General features: G+C 33.2%; 1 protein-coding gene across 2 annotated transcripts in view; it reads left to right on the forward strand.

Annotated features, from left to right (window-relative positions):
• Positions 1-22,336, forward strand: part of CNTLN (centlein) — a 331,003-nt gene that overhangs the window by 289,680 nt on the left and 18,987 nt on the right. For both annotated transcript variants that reach the window (XM_072841469.1, XM_072841470.1), the window contains exons 20-23: positions 5,292-5,389; positions 7,284-7,410; positions 8,807-8,944; positions 9,585-9,770. In XM_072841469.1, coding sequence (XP_072697570.1) covers positions 5,292-5,389; positions 7,284-7,410; positions 8,807-8,944; positions 9,585-9,770 — 549 coding nt within the window. The remainder of the gene's footprint in view (positions 1-5,291; positions 5,390-7,283; positions 7,411-8,806; positions 8,945-9,584; positions 9,771-22,336) is intronic.

Below are 22,336 nucleotides of genomic sequence, written 5' to 3' on the forward strand. Positions count from 1 at the left end.
ACTATTCTTTGACCTTATCTATATCTACTACAGAGACTTTAATTAACAGTTCTGTGATTCTTCTTAGATTTAAGTCTTCATACAGCTTTAGTTTTCACCAAGATGAAATAGAATGTTGGATCCAATAATACCTAATTTGACTTCTAAAATTTTTAAGTGGTTAATTAGTTTTAAGTTAACTTATTTGATATTACTTACTACTAAATGGTCTAATATAAGTTTTGGAAATAATGAACCCACATCAATATCTCTAAGTTGTTTACATTATGGTTTCCCATGGTAAAAGTTTTCACCCATATGTAAATCTCTCTTCACTTTGGAAGAATGTGTGAGTCACAAAGATAAGACTATGAGAATGCCTGGAGCAATTTACACTGTCCTCTTTGAAGTGAAGTGTCCATATCTAGCCTAGAGTCCTAGGACACTGACCAGGCTACATAGGGACAAAAGGATAAATCTTACTTCTGCCTTGTTTCATGATTTAATATGGAAGTACCTTAGAAGACCAGGATCTTAAGGTACCTAGTACACTGTGCTACTACAAATTGCTGTTTTGATATTCCATTAGTTTGCTAGGTCTGCTCTAAGAAAATACCACAGACTGTGTACCTTTAAAAAAAGGAAATTGGGCAGCCCGGGTGACTCAGCAGGTTAGCGCTGCCTTCGGTCCAGGGCCTGATCCTGGAGACCTGGAATCGAGTCCCATGTCCGGCTCCCTGTGGAACCTGCTTCTCTCCCTCTGCCTGTGTCTCTGCATCTCTCTCTCTCTGTGTCTCTCATGAATAAAATCTTTAAAAAAATGGATTTTTTTTCCCTCATATACTGGAGTCTACAAGTCCAAGATCAAGGTATCAATAGGTTGTAGATTCTCTCATTAGCTTGTAGATAGCCACCTGTGTCCTTATATCGTCATCCCCAAGTCTGTGTGATCTGTGTTTACTCTCTTCCTCTTATAAGGATACTAGTCACATCAGATGAAGGTCCACCCATATGACCTCATTTTACCTTAATTACCTCTTTAAAGGCCTTATCCAAATACAGTCACATTCTGAGGTACTGGGGTTAAGACTTCAACGTGTAAATTTTGAGGGGACATAGTTCAGCCCATAAGAGATAATCAAATTGCTAACATAATAATTTTCCAAGAAATAACTTCCTTTCTAGTTGATGTTTTTATGCTTAATTAAGAAAACCTGGTTAGATCTGAATATATGAAATGTTTAAACGTTTACTTTTTAAAAATTTTATCCAATTAATTTTAGACTTTTCTGTGTAAATTCTTAGGTGTACTTCTCAGATATACATGGTACATTCAGTATCATTTGAGTGTTCATGTGTTTTTTCTGTATCTTCATTTTTACCTATATTATACATGTTTCTCCAAGGTACCCAACTTCATATAGAGAGATAATCAAGTATTTAAAGATGTACAAATTCCTTCCAGTGATGATGATGATGATGATGATGTGTGTGTGTGTATGTGTGTGTGTGTGTCTATTTGTATTTAGTTTATTTGTGGTTATTTATACAATTTGAATTGGCTAGTACTTCAATTTGTATTTGTGATTCTTTGAATTCCTGATTGTTAAAAGCATTCCTTTTGGTGTATACCATGTTCTCTTCCTGTTTCCTAGTAAGTCAATAATGAAACATAATAGTATTTAAACTACTGTTTCTGGGCAGCCCGGGTGGCTTAGTGGTTTAGCACCACGTTTGGCCCCGGGTGTGATCCTTGGAGCCCTGGGATCGAGTCGGGCTCCCTGCATGGCGCCTCTTCTCTCTCTCTCTCTCTCTCTCTCTCTCTCTCTCTCTTTCTCTGTGTCTCTCATGAATAAATATAATCTTAAAAAATAAAAAACTACTGTTCCTTTATGTCTAAACTATTGCCAGGCTAATTCTAATTCCTTTACAAATATTAACTGTTTAAACCTCATTTCTAGGGATACTTGGGTAGCTCAGTCAGTTAAGCATCTATCTGCATTCAGCTCAGGTCATGATCTCAGGATGCTGGGATGGAATCCTGCATCTGTTGGGCTTCCTGCTCAGCGGGGGAGCCTGCTTCTCCCTCTCCCTCTGCTCCTTCCCCCTGCTTATGTGCTCTCTCTCTCTCTCAAACAAATAAATAAAATCTTTTTTAAAAAACCCTCATTTCTATCCTGTGAGGTGAAGTCTATTATTCTGTTTTATAGTTGAGAACGCAGAGATGCAGAGGATAAGTTAATTGTCCAAGGTCAACTGAGCTACTAAGTGATAGAGTCAAGATTAGAACATATCTCATCTGACTTCAGAGTCCATGCTTTTACTCATACACTCTGCAATTAAAAAAAAATTGATTAATTAAAAAAAATTAACAAACTTAGAAGAGCTGTAACCATGATGGATTCTTACCATTGTGATATTTTTGGAATATATGTTTTACTACAGAATTGAGGTCATGCCAGAGATAAGTATTGTATAGTCGAAGTGGAAAATGTTAGGGGCCCTAGGTTGTGATCATTCTTTGTGCACTAGCTTCTTATAGGACCAGGCTGAGGAAATAGTTTCTCCAGAGGTCTAAAGCAGGTATACCCTTCTACCCACTTCATAAGGATTTTTAAGGATCAAATGAAATGGCTGTGAGATTTAGAGGTTCTGGCAAAAGTATATATGAAGCTGGTGTTGTTTTATTTACTATAATTCAGTAATCTCTCAACTCTCTAGAAGTCAGACTTACAGCATGTTCAGTCACCTAAAATAACAGCCTTAAGTCTAAAAACAGAAAGGAATCAAACAGCTACCTTAAAATGCACTTAATTTATTCCACTGAAGATACTATCATGCTTCATTTATGCCTGTTATCTTTTATTTTAAATATAGCTCTAATAAGTGTGTTTGTTTAACTTCTCAGCAGAAAATACCTCAGAAGCAGCAGATTAGAACTAGGTGTATTAAGAGGCAGGACGATTGTTTTTAGGCAGGAATATGGATGAAAGAAGCAAGAAATTTCAACCAACAGGTTGACAGGAAAAGAAAATATGAAAATGTTAAGATAAAAATACAAAATGAGAAAAACAGCAGTCTGGGACCATTTAGAGTAGGGATCAGTAACCATTCCAAAAGGCATGACAATATAATTATACAGTGATAATATAATATAGCAGGATAACATAAATGATTAATACAGTGATAATATTTATAATATAATATCACTATAGTGTAGTATCACTATTATAATGCTTAATGTAATTCTGGATGTTCATATTTCTAAGTGAGTGAACAATCATTCCAGAGAGAATTTAAGATTAACGATTATAGCAAAAGCTTCAATTATCTGCTAAATTCACTAGTGTGAAATATCTTATTCTGGCAATGCATGTCAAATATGGTGGGAACTTAGATTGCATTATACAAACAAGCAAAAAAAATTTTTTAACTTTTATTTATTTTTAGAGAGAGAGGGATTGGGGTGGGGTGGAGGGTGACGGAGAGAGAGAATTTTAAGCAGGCTCCACTGTCGGGCATGAGTGGGGATGGATCCCACAACCCTGAGATCATGACCTGAGCTGAGATTAAGTCAGACACTTAACTGGTGAGCCACCACATGCCCCCACTTAATCAAAATGTTTAACATTTAATACACTTGCCATGCATGTTGAGGTAGTCTTGAATTTTTAAGAAAATTTATATACTTAATATAAAAATTTATTTTTTTTTCAAATTTTATATTTACAGTGATGTACCAATGAAATATTTAAAGTCTGTCTAATGAATTTGACTCATATTTACATGGTGTGATTAATGGTTTCATCTTTTCAGATTTATTTTTTTTTAGCATAAGATAGTCAAAGCTGGGAATAGTTCTAACAGAAACAATTGACTATAGTTACTAGAAAGATTTGCAAAATAACTATTCCAAATATTTTTAAAGATTTTATTTATTTATTTATTTATTTATTTATTTATTTATTTATTCATGAGAGACTCAGAGAGAGAGAGAGGCAGAGACACACAGGTAGAGGGAGAAGCAAGCTCGATGCAGGGAGCCCGATGTGGGACTCAATCCCAGGTCTCCAGGATCACGCATTGGGCTGAAGGCAACGCTAAACCTCTGAGCCACCTGGGCTGCCCTACTCCAAATATTTTTACAGCTATCACATTTTATTTTGTTTATATTAACTTAATATTTTAAAATGTTGACAAATGAATTAATGTATGTTTACACTGTCTTGTAGGTGGAGAAACTCTAATGTCAAAAATACTAGGTAATATCTCAGATTACGTGTTCACCTGGAACTTGAGTCAAAGTTGAAAGTTAAGGTTCCTGACACTCCAGTTGCTACCTCTGGTTCCTAGACTGCACAGTCAACAAATACCACAGAGCTGTTCAGCTTTGAAAACTGATGTTTATGTATAGATACTTTCATAATAAGTAATATTATTAATGAATTCAAGTATGAAAGTATTTAGTGTTAGTCAATTTCCCTATCAGTTATCTGTTACTGTCTGAGAAACTATCTTAAAATGTAGCAGATTAAAACAGAAGCAATTTATTAATTCTTATGATCCAGTGGATTGACTGGGCAGTTCTTAGCTTTTGTCTTTTGAGTTCTCTCATGTGCCTGCATTCTAACTGAAGGATTTATCTGGATGGGAAGTTCTGAGAAAGCCTCACAGCCTGGCAGTTGGTCTGTGGGCTGTCTGCTCCACATGGCCTTTCCTCTGTCTTCCCTGCAAGGTGATCCCAGGCAGCATTCCAAGAGGGCAAAAGTGCAAGCTGCAAGGACTTAGGCCCAGGATCTGGTACTTGCATCATGTCATCTCTGCCACATTTTTTTGGCTAAAGCAAATCACAGGCCAGACCAGACTCAAAAGGGTTGGAAGATGAATCGCACCTCCTGGTGGGAGGAGCTGCAGAGCATTTGTGACCATATTTGGTCTCTTACATGTTCTTAGTAAACTCACCATTCATTTTAAGTGATCTTATTAACCCATTAAAATACTAAATCATATGCACATTTACATTTTACAAAGACAATCCATATTTTCCATACATGTATTTTGGGGAAATACTTTTTGCAGTTGTTATACAATGGCATTCTTCTGTGGTTTTGGTATGTTATATAAAAAATTTAGTGTACCATAGTACTTGTATTAAAACCTATAAAATAAAGTATTTAAAAATATTAAAATGTCTTTCTTAATTATAACCATAATTTTCCAAATTTAATACTCTTACTGAGAATGTTATTTGTATGCTGCATTCCACCAAAGATTGAAAGGTGTATTTTATTTTACGTGTATTTTTAACCTAGAATGCAACTAATGAACTCACTAAACAGTCATCAAATGTGAAGTCTCTGAAATTTGAACTCCTAGCAAAAGAAGAACACATAAAGGAAATGCATGAAAAGTAGGTTTTGATATTCGTATCCATTGTATTTGGTGCCACCTAGTGGTAGTTAACTCTATTAAACATTGCATCCAAGAAACAATGAAGTTGGGGGTTGTTTGTTTTTTAAAGATTTATTTATTTACTCATGAGAGACACAGGCAGAGACACAGGCAGAGGAAGAAGCAGGCTCCATGCAGGGAGCCCGATGTGGGACTCAATCCCGAGACCCCAGGACCTCACCGCGGATGGAAGGCAGGCGCTAAACCACTGAGCCACCTAGGGATACCCCTGAAGTTGTTCTCAAAATGAAGTTTTCCTTCCTTAGTTCATGTTTAAGCCTCAATAAAATGAAAGTTTAAGTAATATTACCGATAAGCATGGTTGGTGCCAAAATATTTGCTACTTTTCATCAGAGTAAGAATATAAAGTTAGATTTTCATTCTTAAACAATTAATTTTGAATGTATGTAAATTAGTAACCTAAAGACTATGAACAGGAAACTTCTGAATGTGGTAATTATTTGACCAAAACTATATACGTAGGTTGATCTTTTATTGGATTTAATTGCTTAAGTTTATAGAGCTAAGGGGAAAGGAAAGTTTGGTTTGTCTCTAAAATAAAAGGAAGATTACAAAAGTTTATACTGCATGTGTATATTAACAAAAAGGGATTTAAAATGTTCTATCTCACTGAATCAAAATGATTTCCTTTCTATATCTTTTATACATATATTATTAGAGCTCAGGAATAATAACATGTTTAGATAGAATTCCAGTCTGTGGTTGATAATTTGAGAACTCTACATATATATCTCAAGTACATATGTGTATACCACATTTTAAGTGAAGATAACTTGGAAGTGATATTAACAAGTGAAACTAGATGAAAGATTGGTTAATTTTTTAAACAAAATATCATCAAGTTTATTTATGAGTCTAAGGGGCAGTCTTGTTTACTATTTAACAGTAAGGGCTCTAGAGATGACATTCTTTGAATCCTGGCTCCTCTACCTGCTAGCTCTGTATCACAGTTTAATAGCATTCGCTCCTAAAATTCTTGTGAGGCTCGAATGAGTGCATGTAGAGCACTTGTAACAGAAACCAGCACACAGCAGGCCCACAGTAAATGCTATCTGTTATTATTTGGTAGTACTAGTAGTAGTTGCCACAGCAGCTGCCATTTTATACATGTTATCCACTTAAGCTACACTGAAGGGTCAATTCGATCACAAATGATACTAAATTAGAAGATACCATGCCTAAGTTTATTGTGTTTCTATATGATGGTATAAGATTTTACATTTGTTTATTAAAGTATAGAATTGTTTCCAGTCACTGTTAGACTTGTTCATGATCTCTAAACATCAGTTTGATTTTTCTTAGCAATGCAAGAATGTAATTTAAATATAACAATTTTAATTTTTCATAAATTTTGTCAATCTTTCTCAGTTTTTCTATTTTTAAAAAAGATTTTATTTATTTATTCATGAGAGACAGAGAGAGAGGGAAAGACAGAGACACAGGCAGAGGGAGAAGCAGGCTCCATGCAGGAAGCCTGACGTGGGACTCGATCCCGAGTCTCCAGGATCAGGCCCTGGGCTGAATGCGGCGCTAAACTACTTAGCCACCCGGGCTGCCCGGTTCTTCTATTTTTTGGTCTTAATGCATATATATATATATATGTAATACTATAATTACCAATCACAACTGAATTACAGGTTTTACAAGTACTCAAAGTATTAATAGAACAATATTTCATCTCATGCAATTATCTTATTAATTTGCAATTAACATCAGATAGCATTTAAAAATTAACAGTAGGTATAGCACTGGATAATATGTAAGATTATCATATAATCATATAATCACTGTTAAAGTGTTTTCTAACACTCTCATTTTACCCCCCTTTCAAGGATGTCTCGAATGGAGAGGGATATAACCATGAAAAGACATTTGATAGAGGACTTGAAATTTCGACAGAAAGTAAATTCAGAAAGTAATGAGAGTATTAGTGAAATGTTAGAAAATCTTGAAAAAAAGGTATTAACTTTTATGTTCTCTGACACTGAAAAAAATCACTTCCCTCTTACTTATATCTTTAACTTGAGTATTCAATCTTAATAAATTTATAGAAGATATCTATAGAATACATTTATACTGTTACACAATTATGTGCTCTGAAAGTACATTATTTGCTTTAGAATTCAAGACTCAGATCTCATACATAACATAGCTACACATTCTCTTTATATCTGTGAACATACCATGAGAAGATAATAAAGTATAAATTTAAAAATCTTCAATGCTTCTGGGGTATATAATTACATTTTATTCAGTATTTTAAAGTTTAATTTATACAACTTAAATTATTTATTCACTTTATTTAATTTACAAACATTTATAATGACAAATTGAAGCATATATGAAATGCAAATGGTGATAACCAGTAACTACTAGAAATTCTCTTAAAAATGTACTTATCACCTTTTTTAAAAAGTATACTTTTCCTTCTCTACACTTAGTTCGGTGTATTTAGGAAGACTGTTGTATTTAACATAGTTGCATATCTGACCCCAAAGTAGAAATCAGCAATTTGCTGACTAAGATTTTTTTTTTTTTTAAAAAAGGTGCTATTTGCACAACTCATAAAGCAGCTTGTACTTTGGCATTCATTAAATGTTATCCACTCCAGAGAGAGCATCTCTCTTACTTTCCTTTTTGGAGATAAAAATGTAAGTATCTGTTAGCTCAAATGGATTTAAGAGAGAAAATTTTACATGAGCAAGACAAATGCACATGGATTTTCTTTCTTTTTTTCCTCCACATACCCACATAAATTATAATTCTTATAGTTTTTTTTTCAGTGTTGTCCTTTAAATGTTGCTGATTTTTAAACCTTAATAATTGTTCCAGATATAGTCTTAGAGTCTTTGTATAAGTAATTATATATATTTAGTGGTATTGAATGAAAAAAGAAAAACTATTTCTTCTTTCAAATGTATAATAAAAATGTTGCATTACTTATTTAATTTTATTTTATAAAGTACATGTTATATGGTTCTAACTGAAAGTTATCCATTACTTGGATTGTTTAAGAATCAAAAACAACCACCTCTTGATTAAGGAAGTTTAGGTTAGTAACTAAAGGAAACAGTTAAAATTAGTATTGTTTTATTAGGTAGACCACTTCATACCAGCATTCATATATTTTTGTGCATTTTTTGTTTTGCTATTGATTTAAGGATTTTAGTCTCATTCACACTATGAGTGCTACAAACCTTATATGTTTATATCAGTTTTTAAACTTTTATTTATTTAAACTTGATATCATTTATGAGAAAATAAATTAGACATATTCCTGAATTTTTTTTGGTTTCTGTTACAACAAATGGAGTATACAACTAGGATAATAGTTACCTTTATGCTTTTACTGTAGGTGAAGACACTAACCGAAGAATGTTCCAACAAGAAGGTATCAATTGATTCACTAAAGCAGAGACTCAGTGTTGCCGTGAAAGAGAAGTCACAGTACGAACAGATGTATCAAAAAACTAAAGAGGAATTAGAAAAAAAAGTATGCTTTTTGGACATGTTAGCTTAGAAATGGAATATAACTGTATCTTTTTCATTTTTAAAGTTGTCATTTCTTCTCCCCAAAACTATTATGAGCAACCTAATTGTTTCAGATAACTGCAAAGAACATTTTTATCTCGACATGAAACACTAAGAATTTGTTTAACATTAATGATAGTGCTGTATTAGATAAATAGATTTTGTGTCTTGATAATATCTTTAAAATGAACATTATTGTTAAGGACTTGTCTAAGTGAATATAAATTTCTTAGATCCACCTAACCTTATAAACTAATTAAATATTTCCATTTGATATGTGAGATCTTTTGGTCTAAAATAGCTTCCATGTCTTTAATGATTTATTATTTTTAAAAATATGAACTAACTTTGATGATAAACATATGGGAATATGTACTCAGAATATTTATTGGAAAAAAATAAAATAAAAAATAAAAATTGCACATACATTCCACATAAAAAAAAGAAAATAAACGAAAACAACCATCAATTTTACCGAAATAAAAATAAATATATATAAAAAGAGAATCATGAAACCATTTCTCTATCTGACATATATACCTAACCCTTCCAAATATGTTTGTGAATCATTTTTTTATTCTGTTATCTCTGGTCTTTTTCAGGATATCAAACTAAGTTTCCTAGTATCAAAAATAAGTGAGACCGAATCTGCAATGGCAGAGATTGAAACAGCAGCATCTAAACATCTTCAAGGATTAGCACTGCAAAGTGAGCAAGCCCTGGAAAGTGCACAGAAGAAATTACTGTTAGCCAATGAGAAAGTTGAAGAGTTCACCATCTTTGTGAAGGTTTGAATTATTCATAGTTTACTAATCTGTACTTTACTTTCGTCAGGGTGGTGGCCTCCTTGAGATGAGGTGGGAACACTCCGAAGTTTCTTTTTGCTTTCTGAAACCGCAAAGAATCTTCTCCTACCCACTTGCCACGTTGTTCAAAATTTGTCTAGAAAAGATTTGGTTTTATAGTTTGAGTTTAACATACTCCATCCTATTTTTAATATTCTTTTCTTAACATCATTTCAGTGATGGAATTGTAATAATCATGTAATCAAGACAGGTCTTAAGATGAAAGCAGTCATTTCCTCTCCACTCTTCTTTTGAAAATCCAGCAAGAACAACCAGAAAGTTGCCTTAGTTTTATTGAAGCTCGGAGACATCTGAACCCCAGCCCATAACCTGTTAGACATGGAATGAGTAGAAGAATGGTAAATGATTTAGCAGAACAAACAGAAGACAAATCAAAGTGCCTGCAAAGGCTGTGCTGTCTAGAAATTATCTGACAGCTGAAGAACCTTAGAGAGCCTCAGTAATTGGCTACACAAGGAACCACTAAGAGTGACAGGGGAAGGGTGAATAAAGGTGGTTTGTTTGAAAGTCTTCATAAGGAGCTTTTTTGGCCTCTGGTCTGTACATTTGTCCCACATAATCAGACAGTATTCTTCCCTTAGGTCTTCTGAGACAATCAAGGAGGAGCAGCTCTGGTTTCAGAGATATCAGAAACCAGGGATCTGGTGATGCTCTGTCCCTTTAATCCCACTCTGAGTTGTTTATATCTCTTTTTGGTGCCTTTCATTCTGCCTTGTCTTATAGCTAGCAAATGAATCTGTTGCCAGTAGGTAGATGATAAGTTTCTTAAACTGAAGGACAATGTTTTATCAATCTCCACCTCCACAATATCTACCAGGTGCCTTGCAAAATATTCAGCATGTGGCAATAATCACTACTGAATCAAATTAAATTTCTATTAGAAATGTGAAATTCAAATGATAGTTCTTTGACCTTTCAAAATAAGCATCAAAACAGTTTGACTACAGTGGGAAAGTAACTCTATATTCTCTATTTTATCCTGAAATCACAATGTTTTATTTTGTTTTTTAGCAATCTTTCATGAGATTGAGTTACTTGTGCTACTTTGCCCTTCAGATGGCATGCATGATTTAAAAACTGGCATGTTGGGGCACCTGGTGGCTCAGTGGTTGAGCATCTGCCTTTGGCTCAGTGTGTGATCCCAGGGTCCTGGGATCAAGTCCTGTATCACACTCTCCACAGGGAGCCTGCTTCTCCCTCTGCCTATGTTTCTGCCTGTGTGTGTGTGTGTGTGTGTGTGTGTGTGTGTGTGTGTCTCACATGAATAAATAAAATCTTCAAACAAACAAAAAAACTGGCATATCATACTACAGAGCTGTAATAATCAAAACAGTAAGGTACTGACATAAAAATAAACACACAGATGAGTGGAACAGCAAAGAAAGCACAGAAATAAACCCACAGCTGTATGGTCAATTAATCTTTGATAAAAGAGGCAAGAATATGCAATGGAAAAAGTCAGTCCTTCAACAAATGGTGTTGGGAAAACTGGACCACTGCATGCAAAAGAATGGAACTGGATGGACCACTTTCTTACACTGTACACAAAAGTAACTCAAAATGGATTAAGGACTTAAATGTGAGACCTGAAACCATAGTAATCCTAAAAGACAACATAGCAGTAATTTCTCTGACATCAGCCATAGCAATATGTTTCTAGATATATCTCCTGAGACCAGGGAAATAAAAGCAAAAATAAACTGTTGGGATACATCAAAAAAAAAAAAAAAAAAAGTTTCTGCACAGCAAAAGAAACCATCAACAAAAACTAAAAGACAACCAATGGAAGGGGAGAAGATATTTGCAAATGACATCTGATTAAGGGTTAAGTATCCAAAATGTATAAATAATTTATAAAACTCCACACCCCCCAAAAAAATAACCCAATTAAAAAATGGGCAGAAGACATGAACAGGCATTTTTCTGAAGAAGACATACAGATGGCCAAAAGACACCTGAAAAGATGCTCATCATAACTAATCATCAGGGAAATGGAAATCAAAACCAGAAGGCAAAAACCACCTCACACCTGTCAAGAATGGCTAAAATCAAAAACACAGAAAAACATCAAGTATTGTTGAGGATGTGGAGAAAAAGGAATCCTTTCGCAGTGTTGGTGGGAATGCAAACTGGTACAACCACTATGGTAGACAGTATAGAGGTTCCTCAAAAAATTAAAAATAGAATTACCATATGATCCAGTAATCACACTACTGGGTATTTACCCAAAGAATATGAAAACACTAATTTTCAAGGATATATGCACCCCTATGTTTATTGCATCATTATTTATAATAGCCAAATTATGGAAGCAGCCCAAGTGTCCATCAGTGGATAAATGGACAAAGAAGGTGTGATGTCTATATGTACAATGGACTGTTACTGAGCCATAAAAAAGAATGAGATGTTTGCAACAACATGAATGGATCTAGAGTACAATACTAAGTGAAGTAAGTCAGAGAAAAACAAATACCATATGATTTCGCTCATATTTGTAATTTAAGAAACAAATGAACAGAGAGAAAAAGACGAATCAAAAAAAACAGATTCTTAACTAGAGAACTAGTAGATGGTTACCAAAGGGGAGGTGGGTGGGAGGGTGGGTGAAATAGGTCAAGAGGATTAAGAGTACACTTATGATGAGCACTGAGTAATGTATAGAATTGTTGAATCACAGCATTGTACACCTGAAACTAATATGATACTATATATTAACTATACTGGAGTTAAAATTTAAAGAAACTGACATAATATAGCTGTAGAAATTTACTTCAATATATGAAATATTTTCAGTTCATGGAATTTTTATAAAATGAAAGTTTAAACTATGGAATAAAATAACATCACTAATTACTTTCTCCTTTCCCAAGTAACCTCAGTATTATTTGATTTACTCGATTAAACTTGCCACATATATGTGTGTATTTTAATGTATATTATTTTATGTATATTAATATATTACTGTTCTCAAATCAGTCTTTTTGTTTGTTTCTCTGTCTAGATTGGTAGGTTATTTGGCATCTCTTAAGGCTCCACTAGAAACTTCTTTGCTCAACAGAAAGTAGAACATTTTTAAATCCACTTATCCCCATAGGTATTGATCTTATTTATAAGATACAACATTCCTGAGCTTATAGATTGGATATAAGATGGCAAATAACTGGATCTTATGTATAATGCCATATTCTTCATTCCTCTAAAAATAGGACCTTATGACATTTTATGCCACTGTTAATAGTACCCTGTTTAGAACAAATCCTTTACTTTGTTTCTCTGAAAATCATAGATACCTTGAGAGTTTTCTCATTTTAAAAATATCTACAAAATGAATGGAATAAAGCATTTGATCTGTTTTATCTCTTTTAACAAAGGTTTTGATGGATATAAAGTCAAACCAATACACCTTGCCTCAGAGGACCCCAAATGATTGCAGAGTATTAATTTTAGTAAACGTAATTTACCTTTTCCAGATTTAAAATGTCATTTCTTCCAAACACTTGTTGAGTAGTCTCACTGTTTAACTTATGATAAGCATTCGCATTGAATATTGTCATTATTCATGATGTAAAACCATTTTTATTATGACTGACTTCATAAGCCTTTGTTTTTTGTTTTATATCCAGATTAGAGTTTTGTTTGTTGCAGTTTTAGCCAAAATATAAAATATGAAATACATATTATAAGATTTACTTAAATGCCAATCATTTTTCTTGAAATATTCTTTGAATATATCCTTTTTAAAAAGAATTGATAACCAGAAGTTTTAAAATAGAAAAATGAATTTTATGATTATATATCTGATTATCATTGATTTGACAAAATTTCATGACCAAATTACTTGGCAAAATTATCTTTTAAAAAACAAGGCTTTTGGGATCCCTGGGTGGCGCAGCGGTTTGGCGCCTGCCTTTGGCCCAGGGCGCGATCCTGGAGACCCGGGATCAAATCCCACGTCAGGCTCCCGGTGCATGGAGCCTGCTTCTCCCTCTGCCTGTGTCTCTGCCTCTCTCTCTCTCTCTCTCTCTCTCTGTGACTATCATAAAAAAATAAAAATAAAAAAATAAAAAGTAAAAAACAAGGCTTTTAATTTTGTCCAAGAATTTGAATGATATTTAATGATAAAGTATCTAATTTCTAATTGTTGAAGAATGACATATTAATCCTTCATTTTTTTCACCAACAATGATGTACAATATAAATGCCTAAATAGATAAATTAAGGATTCCTGTGGTTTCATGTCTTAAATATTACATAATAGGAGATAAATATTTAATTCATGTATTAAACATTACATAATAGGAAAAGATAAAAGATATTGATAAGCCATTTGTTAGTACTCTTTTAGAACTTTTCCACTTTATTTCAGTTTGGTATTGGATCACTTGCATTAGAATCAACGGATTCTAAAGCTTTCATATAAAATGCATAATTTAGGGCCCCAAGTTTATTGAATCAAAATCCTTGTGGGGGTGAGGCCTAATAACCTGAATTTAACAAGTTGAGTGATTATTATGCATAATACAGGTTTTAAAACACTGCCTTCAATTGTTTTTATTAGTTGAATCCATATATGATTTGGTGTTTAATAGAAGCCTAATGGTAATTTGAAATTTGTTTTTCTTAACTGTATTTTAGAGCCCATATGTAGTTAATACTGGCATTACTTCTGCTGCTTAATCCATTTTTTTAATAAAGGCCAAACCATTAGCAAAGACTGGACATTTGGCTGTGAGGAATGAAAGGACTGTCATCCTTTTCTTCCTTGTACATATGTATGGTGAGAGGGCTGGGAGGGAATGCTCAGGAGCGAGGCTACATACCATCAGTGACTTCCTAAATCTTTACTGTGTTAGGGCTAAGCTTTTTTTTTTTTTTTTATTGGTGTTCAATTTACTAACATACAGAATAACACCCAGTGCCCGTCACCCATTCACTCCCACCCCCCGCCCTCCTCCCCTTCTACCACCCCTAGTTCGTTTCCCAGAGTTAGCAGTCTTTACGTTCTGTCTCCCTTTCTGATAATTCTTTTTAAATATTTAAAATCTCCATAATTTGGCCCTATCCTGCTTAGAATCTAATCTTCTTCCCCACTACTCTCCAACTTTCACCTGTAGTGTTCTTTCTTGCCTTTGCACAGTTTTCCTTCCCAGTGAGCATTTTGTCATTCTTTATCTGCAGAGTACTGGCATGTAACAAGGTTCATTAAATTCTCAAGGAATTGACTTTATATCAGCCTCAAGGATGATACTAGCCACATAATCGCTGCTTAGATAGAAAACTCTGTGAAGGCAAGAGCTGTGCATATTCCTTAAAGAGCATAGTTAAAGAATGTGCATTTTCCTACATGGAATATTGTGGTAAACAGGATTCATTCTGTACAGAACTTATTAGGGTATCACGTACTTTTGTGTAAAAGTACTTAATAAATATTATTACTCATATTAATAGCAATAATGTTTGTTCAGGCCCTGTTGTGGAATCTGTGTTCCCTTTAGTCTTTGCATTTTTCATAGAGCACAACCAGATTAGAGAAGAGGTGGAATGTCCATCTGTTCTAGATCTAGTCTTCAATATGGAATTTTGCCCTGGGGTAAAATCAAGTGCTTTGAGCATGTGCGCTGGATATATGTGGCAGAGCTGAGGCTTTGAATCCTCCTAGTAACTGAATAAAACACACAAGGGAAATTCCTAGAAGTATTTGCTCAGTTTGATTGAGCCCTGATATAGGCTTGTTAATGTGCTTATATGTGAGAGTCATATGCCAGATTCTATCTTCTCAATGGTTTTTGTGAGCTTTGAAATAAATATCAGCCAAAGAACAACATTTAGCTGGAAGCTTAAATCATTTAATTACCAATATGTGCTTGCTTTGGAAAGATTTAGTAAGATGTTTTGGGCATATAAATTTCTTGCTTCTTTAATGAGAACATTTGTGGAGCACTATAATTTTATTTTTATATGTACAATTGTTAATACTTTGGCACGATCTGCGTCTTAAATATGATTTTTTTCCTGTTCTTTTTCTCCAACTTTATTGGGACATAATTGACATATAACACTATATAATTTAAGGTATACAGTGTGATGATGTGGTATATGTATATATCATGAAATATTTACCACAATAAGGTTAGTTAACACATCCTTCACACCTCACATAATAACCATTTAGTTGTTGGTGTTGTTATGGTAAAGACATTTGAAACCTACTCTTATAGCAACTTTCAAGTATACAATAGTTATGTTAACTGCAGTCACTATGCTGTATATTACACCCTGGAATTTATTTTTCTTATAAGTGGAGGTCCATACCCTTTGACCAATGTCTCCTTCCCTTCACCCCTTAGCCCCTGGCAACCAATGTTCTACTCTCTGTTTTTACAAATTCAGCTTTTTAGATTCCGCAGGTAAGAGACATCATATAGTATTTGTGTTTCTCTGACTTATTTCACTTACTATATTGCTCAAAAGGTACATCCATGTTGCCACAAATGGCAGGATTTCCTCCTTTTTATGGCCCAATAATATTCCATTACATATATGCCATGTTTTCTGTTGTCCATTCATCAATGGACACTGAGGTTGTTTTCACATCTTGGCTATTGTAAATAATGCTGCAATGAATATGAGAGTGCAGATATACTTTCGGATCCTGTTTTCATTTCCTTTGGATATATTCCCAGAAATGGGATTGCTGCATCATATGGTAGTTCTGCTTCTAGTTTTGGAAGGCCTTCTGCACTGTTTTCTACAGTGGCTGTACCAATTTACATTCCCACCAACAGTGCATGGGGTTCCCTTTTTGCCACATCCTTGAAAAACATTGGTTATCTCTTACCTATTTAGTAGTAGCCATTGGGTTCATGAAGTGATATCTCACTGTGGTTTAGATTTGCATTTTCCTAATGGTTAGTGAGACTAAGTACCTTTTTATGTACTTGTTGGCTATTTGTATGTGCTCTTTGGCAAAATGCTTATTTTGGTCCTTTGCTCATTTTAAATTATTTATATTTTTGCTATTAAGTTGTATAAAGTTTCAAGTCAGGAAGTATGATGCTTTGTTCTTTCTCAAGGTTGCTATGACTATTCAGATCTTTTGTAGTTCCATATAAATTTTAATATAGTTTTTCTATTTTTGTGGAAAATGCTATTGGAATTTTGATAGGGATTGCATTGAATTTATGGATGGCTTTGGGTAATATGGACATTTTAACAGTATTAATTCTTCTGATCCATGACCATGAAATATCTATCCATTTATCTGTATCTTCAGTTTCTTTAATTAATATCTTATAATTTTGAATATTTAAGTCTTTCACTTTGTTCTTTAGATATATTTCTAGGTATTTTATTCTTTTTGATGCACTTGTAAACAGGATTTTTTTCTTAATTTATCTTTCTGATACTTCATTGTTAGTATAAACAACAGTGACTGATTTTGTGTATTAATCTTGTATCCTACAACTTTACTGAATTTATTGATTAGTTCTAACAGTTTTTTGATAGAATGTTTAGGATTTTCTATATTATAATATCATGTCATCTGCAAATAGTAACAGTTTTACTTCTTCCTGTCCAAAGGTAATTGTTCACGGTCTCTTATGATCTTTTATATTTCTCTGGTATCCGTTGTAACATCTCTTTCATTTCGGATTTATTTTCATTTATTCCTGGTGAGCCTAATCAAAACTTTGTCAAATTTGTTTATCTTTTCAAAAAACCAGCTCTTAGTTTCATTGATCCTTTCTATTGTCTTTTTAATCTCTTTTTTATGTCTGTTCTAGTCTTTGTTATTTCCTTCTTTGTACTTTCTACTTTCTTTCATTTGTTTTCACTTTATAATTCCTTGAGGTAGAAAGTTAGGTTCTTTTTTTGAGATTTTTCTTGTTTCTTTAGTAGGCACTTATCACTGTGAACTTTCCTTTTATTTTTATTTTATTTTTATTTTTATTTTTTTTAGAGAAGGCATGCTTGAGCAAGGGAGCAGGGACAGAGGGAGAGAGAATCTCAAGCAAGCTCCCTGTGCAGTGTGGAGCCTAATGCAGAGCTTGATCTCATGACCCTAAGATCATGACCTGGACCAAAATCAAGAGTCAGTTGCTTAACTGACTGAACCACCTAGGTGTCCCTGAACTTTCCTTTTAGAATTATTTTTGCTGCACCCCATAAATTTTGGTGTTACATTTCCATTTTCATTTGTCTCAAGGTATTTTTTAAATTTCTCTTTTGATTTCTTCTTTGGTCCATTGGTTATTCAGTAGCATTTGTTTAATCTTTATATATTTTTTAATTTTCTAGTTTTCTTCATGAAGTTGATTTCTAGTTTCATATCATTTCAGTTCTCTTAAATTTATTAAGTTTTTTTTGTGGTCTAACATAATGCATCTTGGAAAATGTTCCATGTGCACTTGAGATGAATGTGTATTCTGTTGCTTTTGGGTAGAATGTTTGCAAATATTTGTTAAATACATCTGGTAGTATCTCATTTAAGACCAATGTTTCCTTATTGATTTTCAGTATGGATGACCTATCCATTGATATAAGTAGGTATTAAAATCTCCCCTACTTCTATTGTATTACTGTCTATTTCTTCCTTTAGGTCTATTAAAATTTGCTTTATATTTTTAGGTGTCCCTAGGTTGGGTGCATAAATATTTACAAATGTTATGTCCTCTTGGTAGATTAACCCTTTATCATTATGTAATACCCTTCATCTTTTACTGCAGTCTTTGTTTTAAGGTCTGTTTTATCTGATACAAGTGTAGCTATTCCAGCTACCTTTTAGTTTCCATTTGCATGGACTATTTTTGTCCATCCCTTCACTTTCAGTCTGTGTATATTCTTACATCTGAAGTGTGTCTCTTGTAGGCAACAGATAGATTAGTGTTGATTTTTTATTCATCCAGTCAATCTGTGTCTTTTGATTGGAGAATTTAGTTCATTTACATTTAAAGTAATTATTGATAGGTGTGTCCTTATTGCTATTTTGTTAATTATTCTTTTCTCTTTATCTTTTGTACTTTTACTATAGCTTTTTTTCTTGTAGTTACATGAATCTTACATATAATAAATTATACCTACAAGTCTATTTTATTTTGAGAGCAACTTATGTTTGATAACAACTTAAGTCCCATTCTAAAGCTCAACGTTTTTATTCTCACTCTGTTTTGTTTTTGATGACACATTTTACATCTTTTTATCTTTGTATCTCTTAACTAATTATTGTAATCATAGCTATTTTTACTACTTTGGTTTTTTAACATTCATTCTACCTTTGTAAGTAACTAATTGTGGTTTTGATTGCATTTCTTTGATGAGACATGATTCTTAATGTAGATAATCCTAGAGATTTATAAAACAGATACTAATGTTAAATAAGAGAGTTTAACCATTTCATGAGACATAAGGTTGAAATACAAAAATCAAACGTATTTTTATATATTAACAGTAAACAATTAGAAAATTAAATAGAAAATGTTCAACTTACAATAGCATTAAAAATTATTTAAATAAATTCAAGAGAAGACATGTAAGCCACCAAATATTGGAATGAATGTGGAGAATGGAGATATTTCATCCAGTATTGGTGGTACAAGATATGGTGGAAATCTCTAGAAATTCTAATAAATAAAACATTCACCTACCATATGACTCAGCAATTCTACTTCTGGGTATTTATTCAAGAGAAATGAAAACATATGTGTACAAACATATTTACAAATATGTACAGCAAAACTTATAGCAGTTTTATTCATAATAGTCAAGAACTGGAAATATTAGGGGAAAATGCATTTTGGAAAATTCTAAAATCATCATTTTAGATGATGGGGTATCATAGAGGGGTAAAATCATCATTACCCCTCCCCTCCATCCCTTGAAATCAAGAAGCAGACAAGAATTAGAAACAAAAATTGAACTTTTCACAGTCAACCTAAGTCAGAGCTAAACTCTGTATTCTAAAATACATTGAAGAACAGCAAAAAACAGGTAAGATTGGTGAAAGCATGCAAAACACAGAAATAAGACTCCATGGAAAGAAGACTTAGGTCCTACAGACCTCTGAAAGATCAAGACCTCTTAGAAGATGAAGTTCACAAGGGGTACAAATCCAACATCCACTACTTGCAGCAGTGGAACAGGTCTACAGAAGTTTGTGGTAGCCATCCTAGAACTGGTTTGCTTCTTTAAGGAGCCAAGGCTTAATGAAGAATAAGAGAGACCAGGAACGTCTGAAGGAGGCAGCTTTTCTCATAGCAACCAAGAAAATAGATTCCTTAAATTGTAAAAAACAAACAAACAAACAAACAAACAAAAAAAACCAAAAATAACCTGGTTAATGGAATTCATCAAAAAAAATTAAAGTCATATGCAAAATTTCACTAGCCTGAAACATAGCACAGGCCCCTCTGCCATGTAACCTTCTATAAATAGGTGGTCTAGGAAAAAATCCTTTTCAAAAATGAAATGAACTAACACACTATCTATGCAAATATACTAGAATAAGGATGGAGAAAAACAGAAAAAGTGTCAGGAAAAGAAGTTTAACCACAAATAAGTTACTACAGAGCAGATGAGAAATTTTAGTATGAATTTAAAATATTAGTAAAATAATTTCCTCTAAAAAGCACATGTTTAAGGTGGAATTAAATGTAAGAATTTAGGAAAAAGATGATGAGACACTGGAGCAGATGAAACCAAGGTGGCTGGCAAAGAAGTAAAAAAATAAATTATCTCAGGAAATATATATATTACTGGTTTCATATGAATATGTGTGTGTCAACAATTTGGGTGTGGGAGGAATTGCCTAGGAAGGGCATCAAATAAGTTTCTGGAGTATGAAGACTTTCTATATCTTGAGCAGGGTGGTGGCTACATATGTGCATACAACTGCCAAAGCTCATCACCTTAAAATATGTGAGCTATTTCATTCATAATTATGTCTCAGTTAAAAAAATAAAGCATATTATGGGAAAAAGAATTTTTGAAGCAAGTGACAGAGACTCAACATATGTATAATTCAAGTCTTCAAGGAAGAAAACAAATAAAGGAGCAGAACAAATATTGAACCTATAATTCAACAATAATTTCCAGAAATAAAGACTTCTAAGAACATAACATGAACCAGGGAAAATTGATCTTAAATATGTCATACCCTAGGTGTGTTTAAGTAAAGTTTCTGGACTTAAAAAAAAAATAAAGAACAGCTAAGTTAAAAGCTCAAGTCATGTGTAAGAGGAAAAAAACCAAGAGACAACTCTGAAAAGCCATCTTATCTCCAGAATTCCCCATAAGTTGGCACAAAGCCTCTGTTGGAACTGCAATGCACTTCATTCCCCTCTGCCCAGGCCTGCTTCCCTAAATTTTATACAGATGTTGTTTCTAAGTATGTTTCCCCAACAAACCTCCTGCCCACAAATCTTCATCTCAGAATCTTGTTTCTAGGTAATCTGACCTGATACATACCACAAAGAAAACCTTAATTCTGAAAAGCAGAAATAGGATAGATAACTTTCTCTGAGAGTAATGCTATAAAACTGCAATTAATTACAAAACCAGAAAACAGAGGTCACTACCACCTAAATATTTATAAGAAAAAGTTCTTAGATCAAGAAGGGTATGTGAACAAATAGCAGAATATCCCTAAAAGAATTATCAGAACCCACGGATAGCTAAAACAGTGCTCAAAAATTTATAATCTTTTATATTTACATTAGTAAACAAGAAAAAATGAAAATAAACATTCCACTCAAGAATTAAAACTAGAATCTAAAGATTGAATAGAAATTAATCATTTAAAAATGTACAACTAATGAACATAAGAGTTGTTTTTAAAAAAGAAAAGAAAAATCAATAAAACAGATGGACCTAATTAAGAAAAAGAGAAAGTACAACTGTACAGAACAAGTGATAGGTAATAGTAACCATAGACACAGGAGGAAAAAATCATGGCAGATTACTTAGCTCAACTGTATGCAAATACATTTGAAAATCTGGATGAAATGGGTAATTTTCTAGGAAAATATAATGTTCCAAATCTCTCCTAGAACAAAGTAAAAGTTAAAGTAAATAATCAGAAAGGTACCTTTTTACCTTCCCCTGCAGTAAATACTAAACCAAATTCAGACAAGTGCTACTACAGTAGAGAAGAGATAAATTCAATTTCATTAAAACTATAGAGCACAGAAAAGAGAAAGATACTTCCACATTTTGGGGAAGACTTCACAAAATTGAAAAAATCAATCTCATACTAATGTAGAAATCCTACAATAAAATATTAGCAAATAGAGGTCAGCAGCATATCAAAAAATAATATATCACACCAAGTGGAGTTTATTCCAGAAATGCAAGGATAATTCACTACTAAGGAAATTACTAGTAATCCTATTAGTAGATATATGATGGAAAATCATAATAGTTCATATGGATGGTAAAATTGGCTTAAGATATTTTGACATTTGTTTTTATAAGAAATAAAAATGAGTATAGAG

Source organism: Canis lupus, chromosome 10, assembly GCF_048164855.1.
Source record: "Canis lupus baileyi chromosome 10, mCanLup2.hap1, whole genome shotgun sequence".
Taxonomy (NCBI): domain Eukaryota; kingdom Metazoa; phylum Chordata; class Mammalia; order Carnivora; family Canidae; genus Canis; species Canis lupus.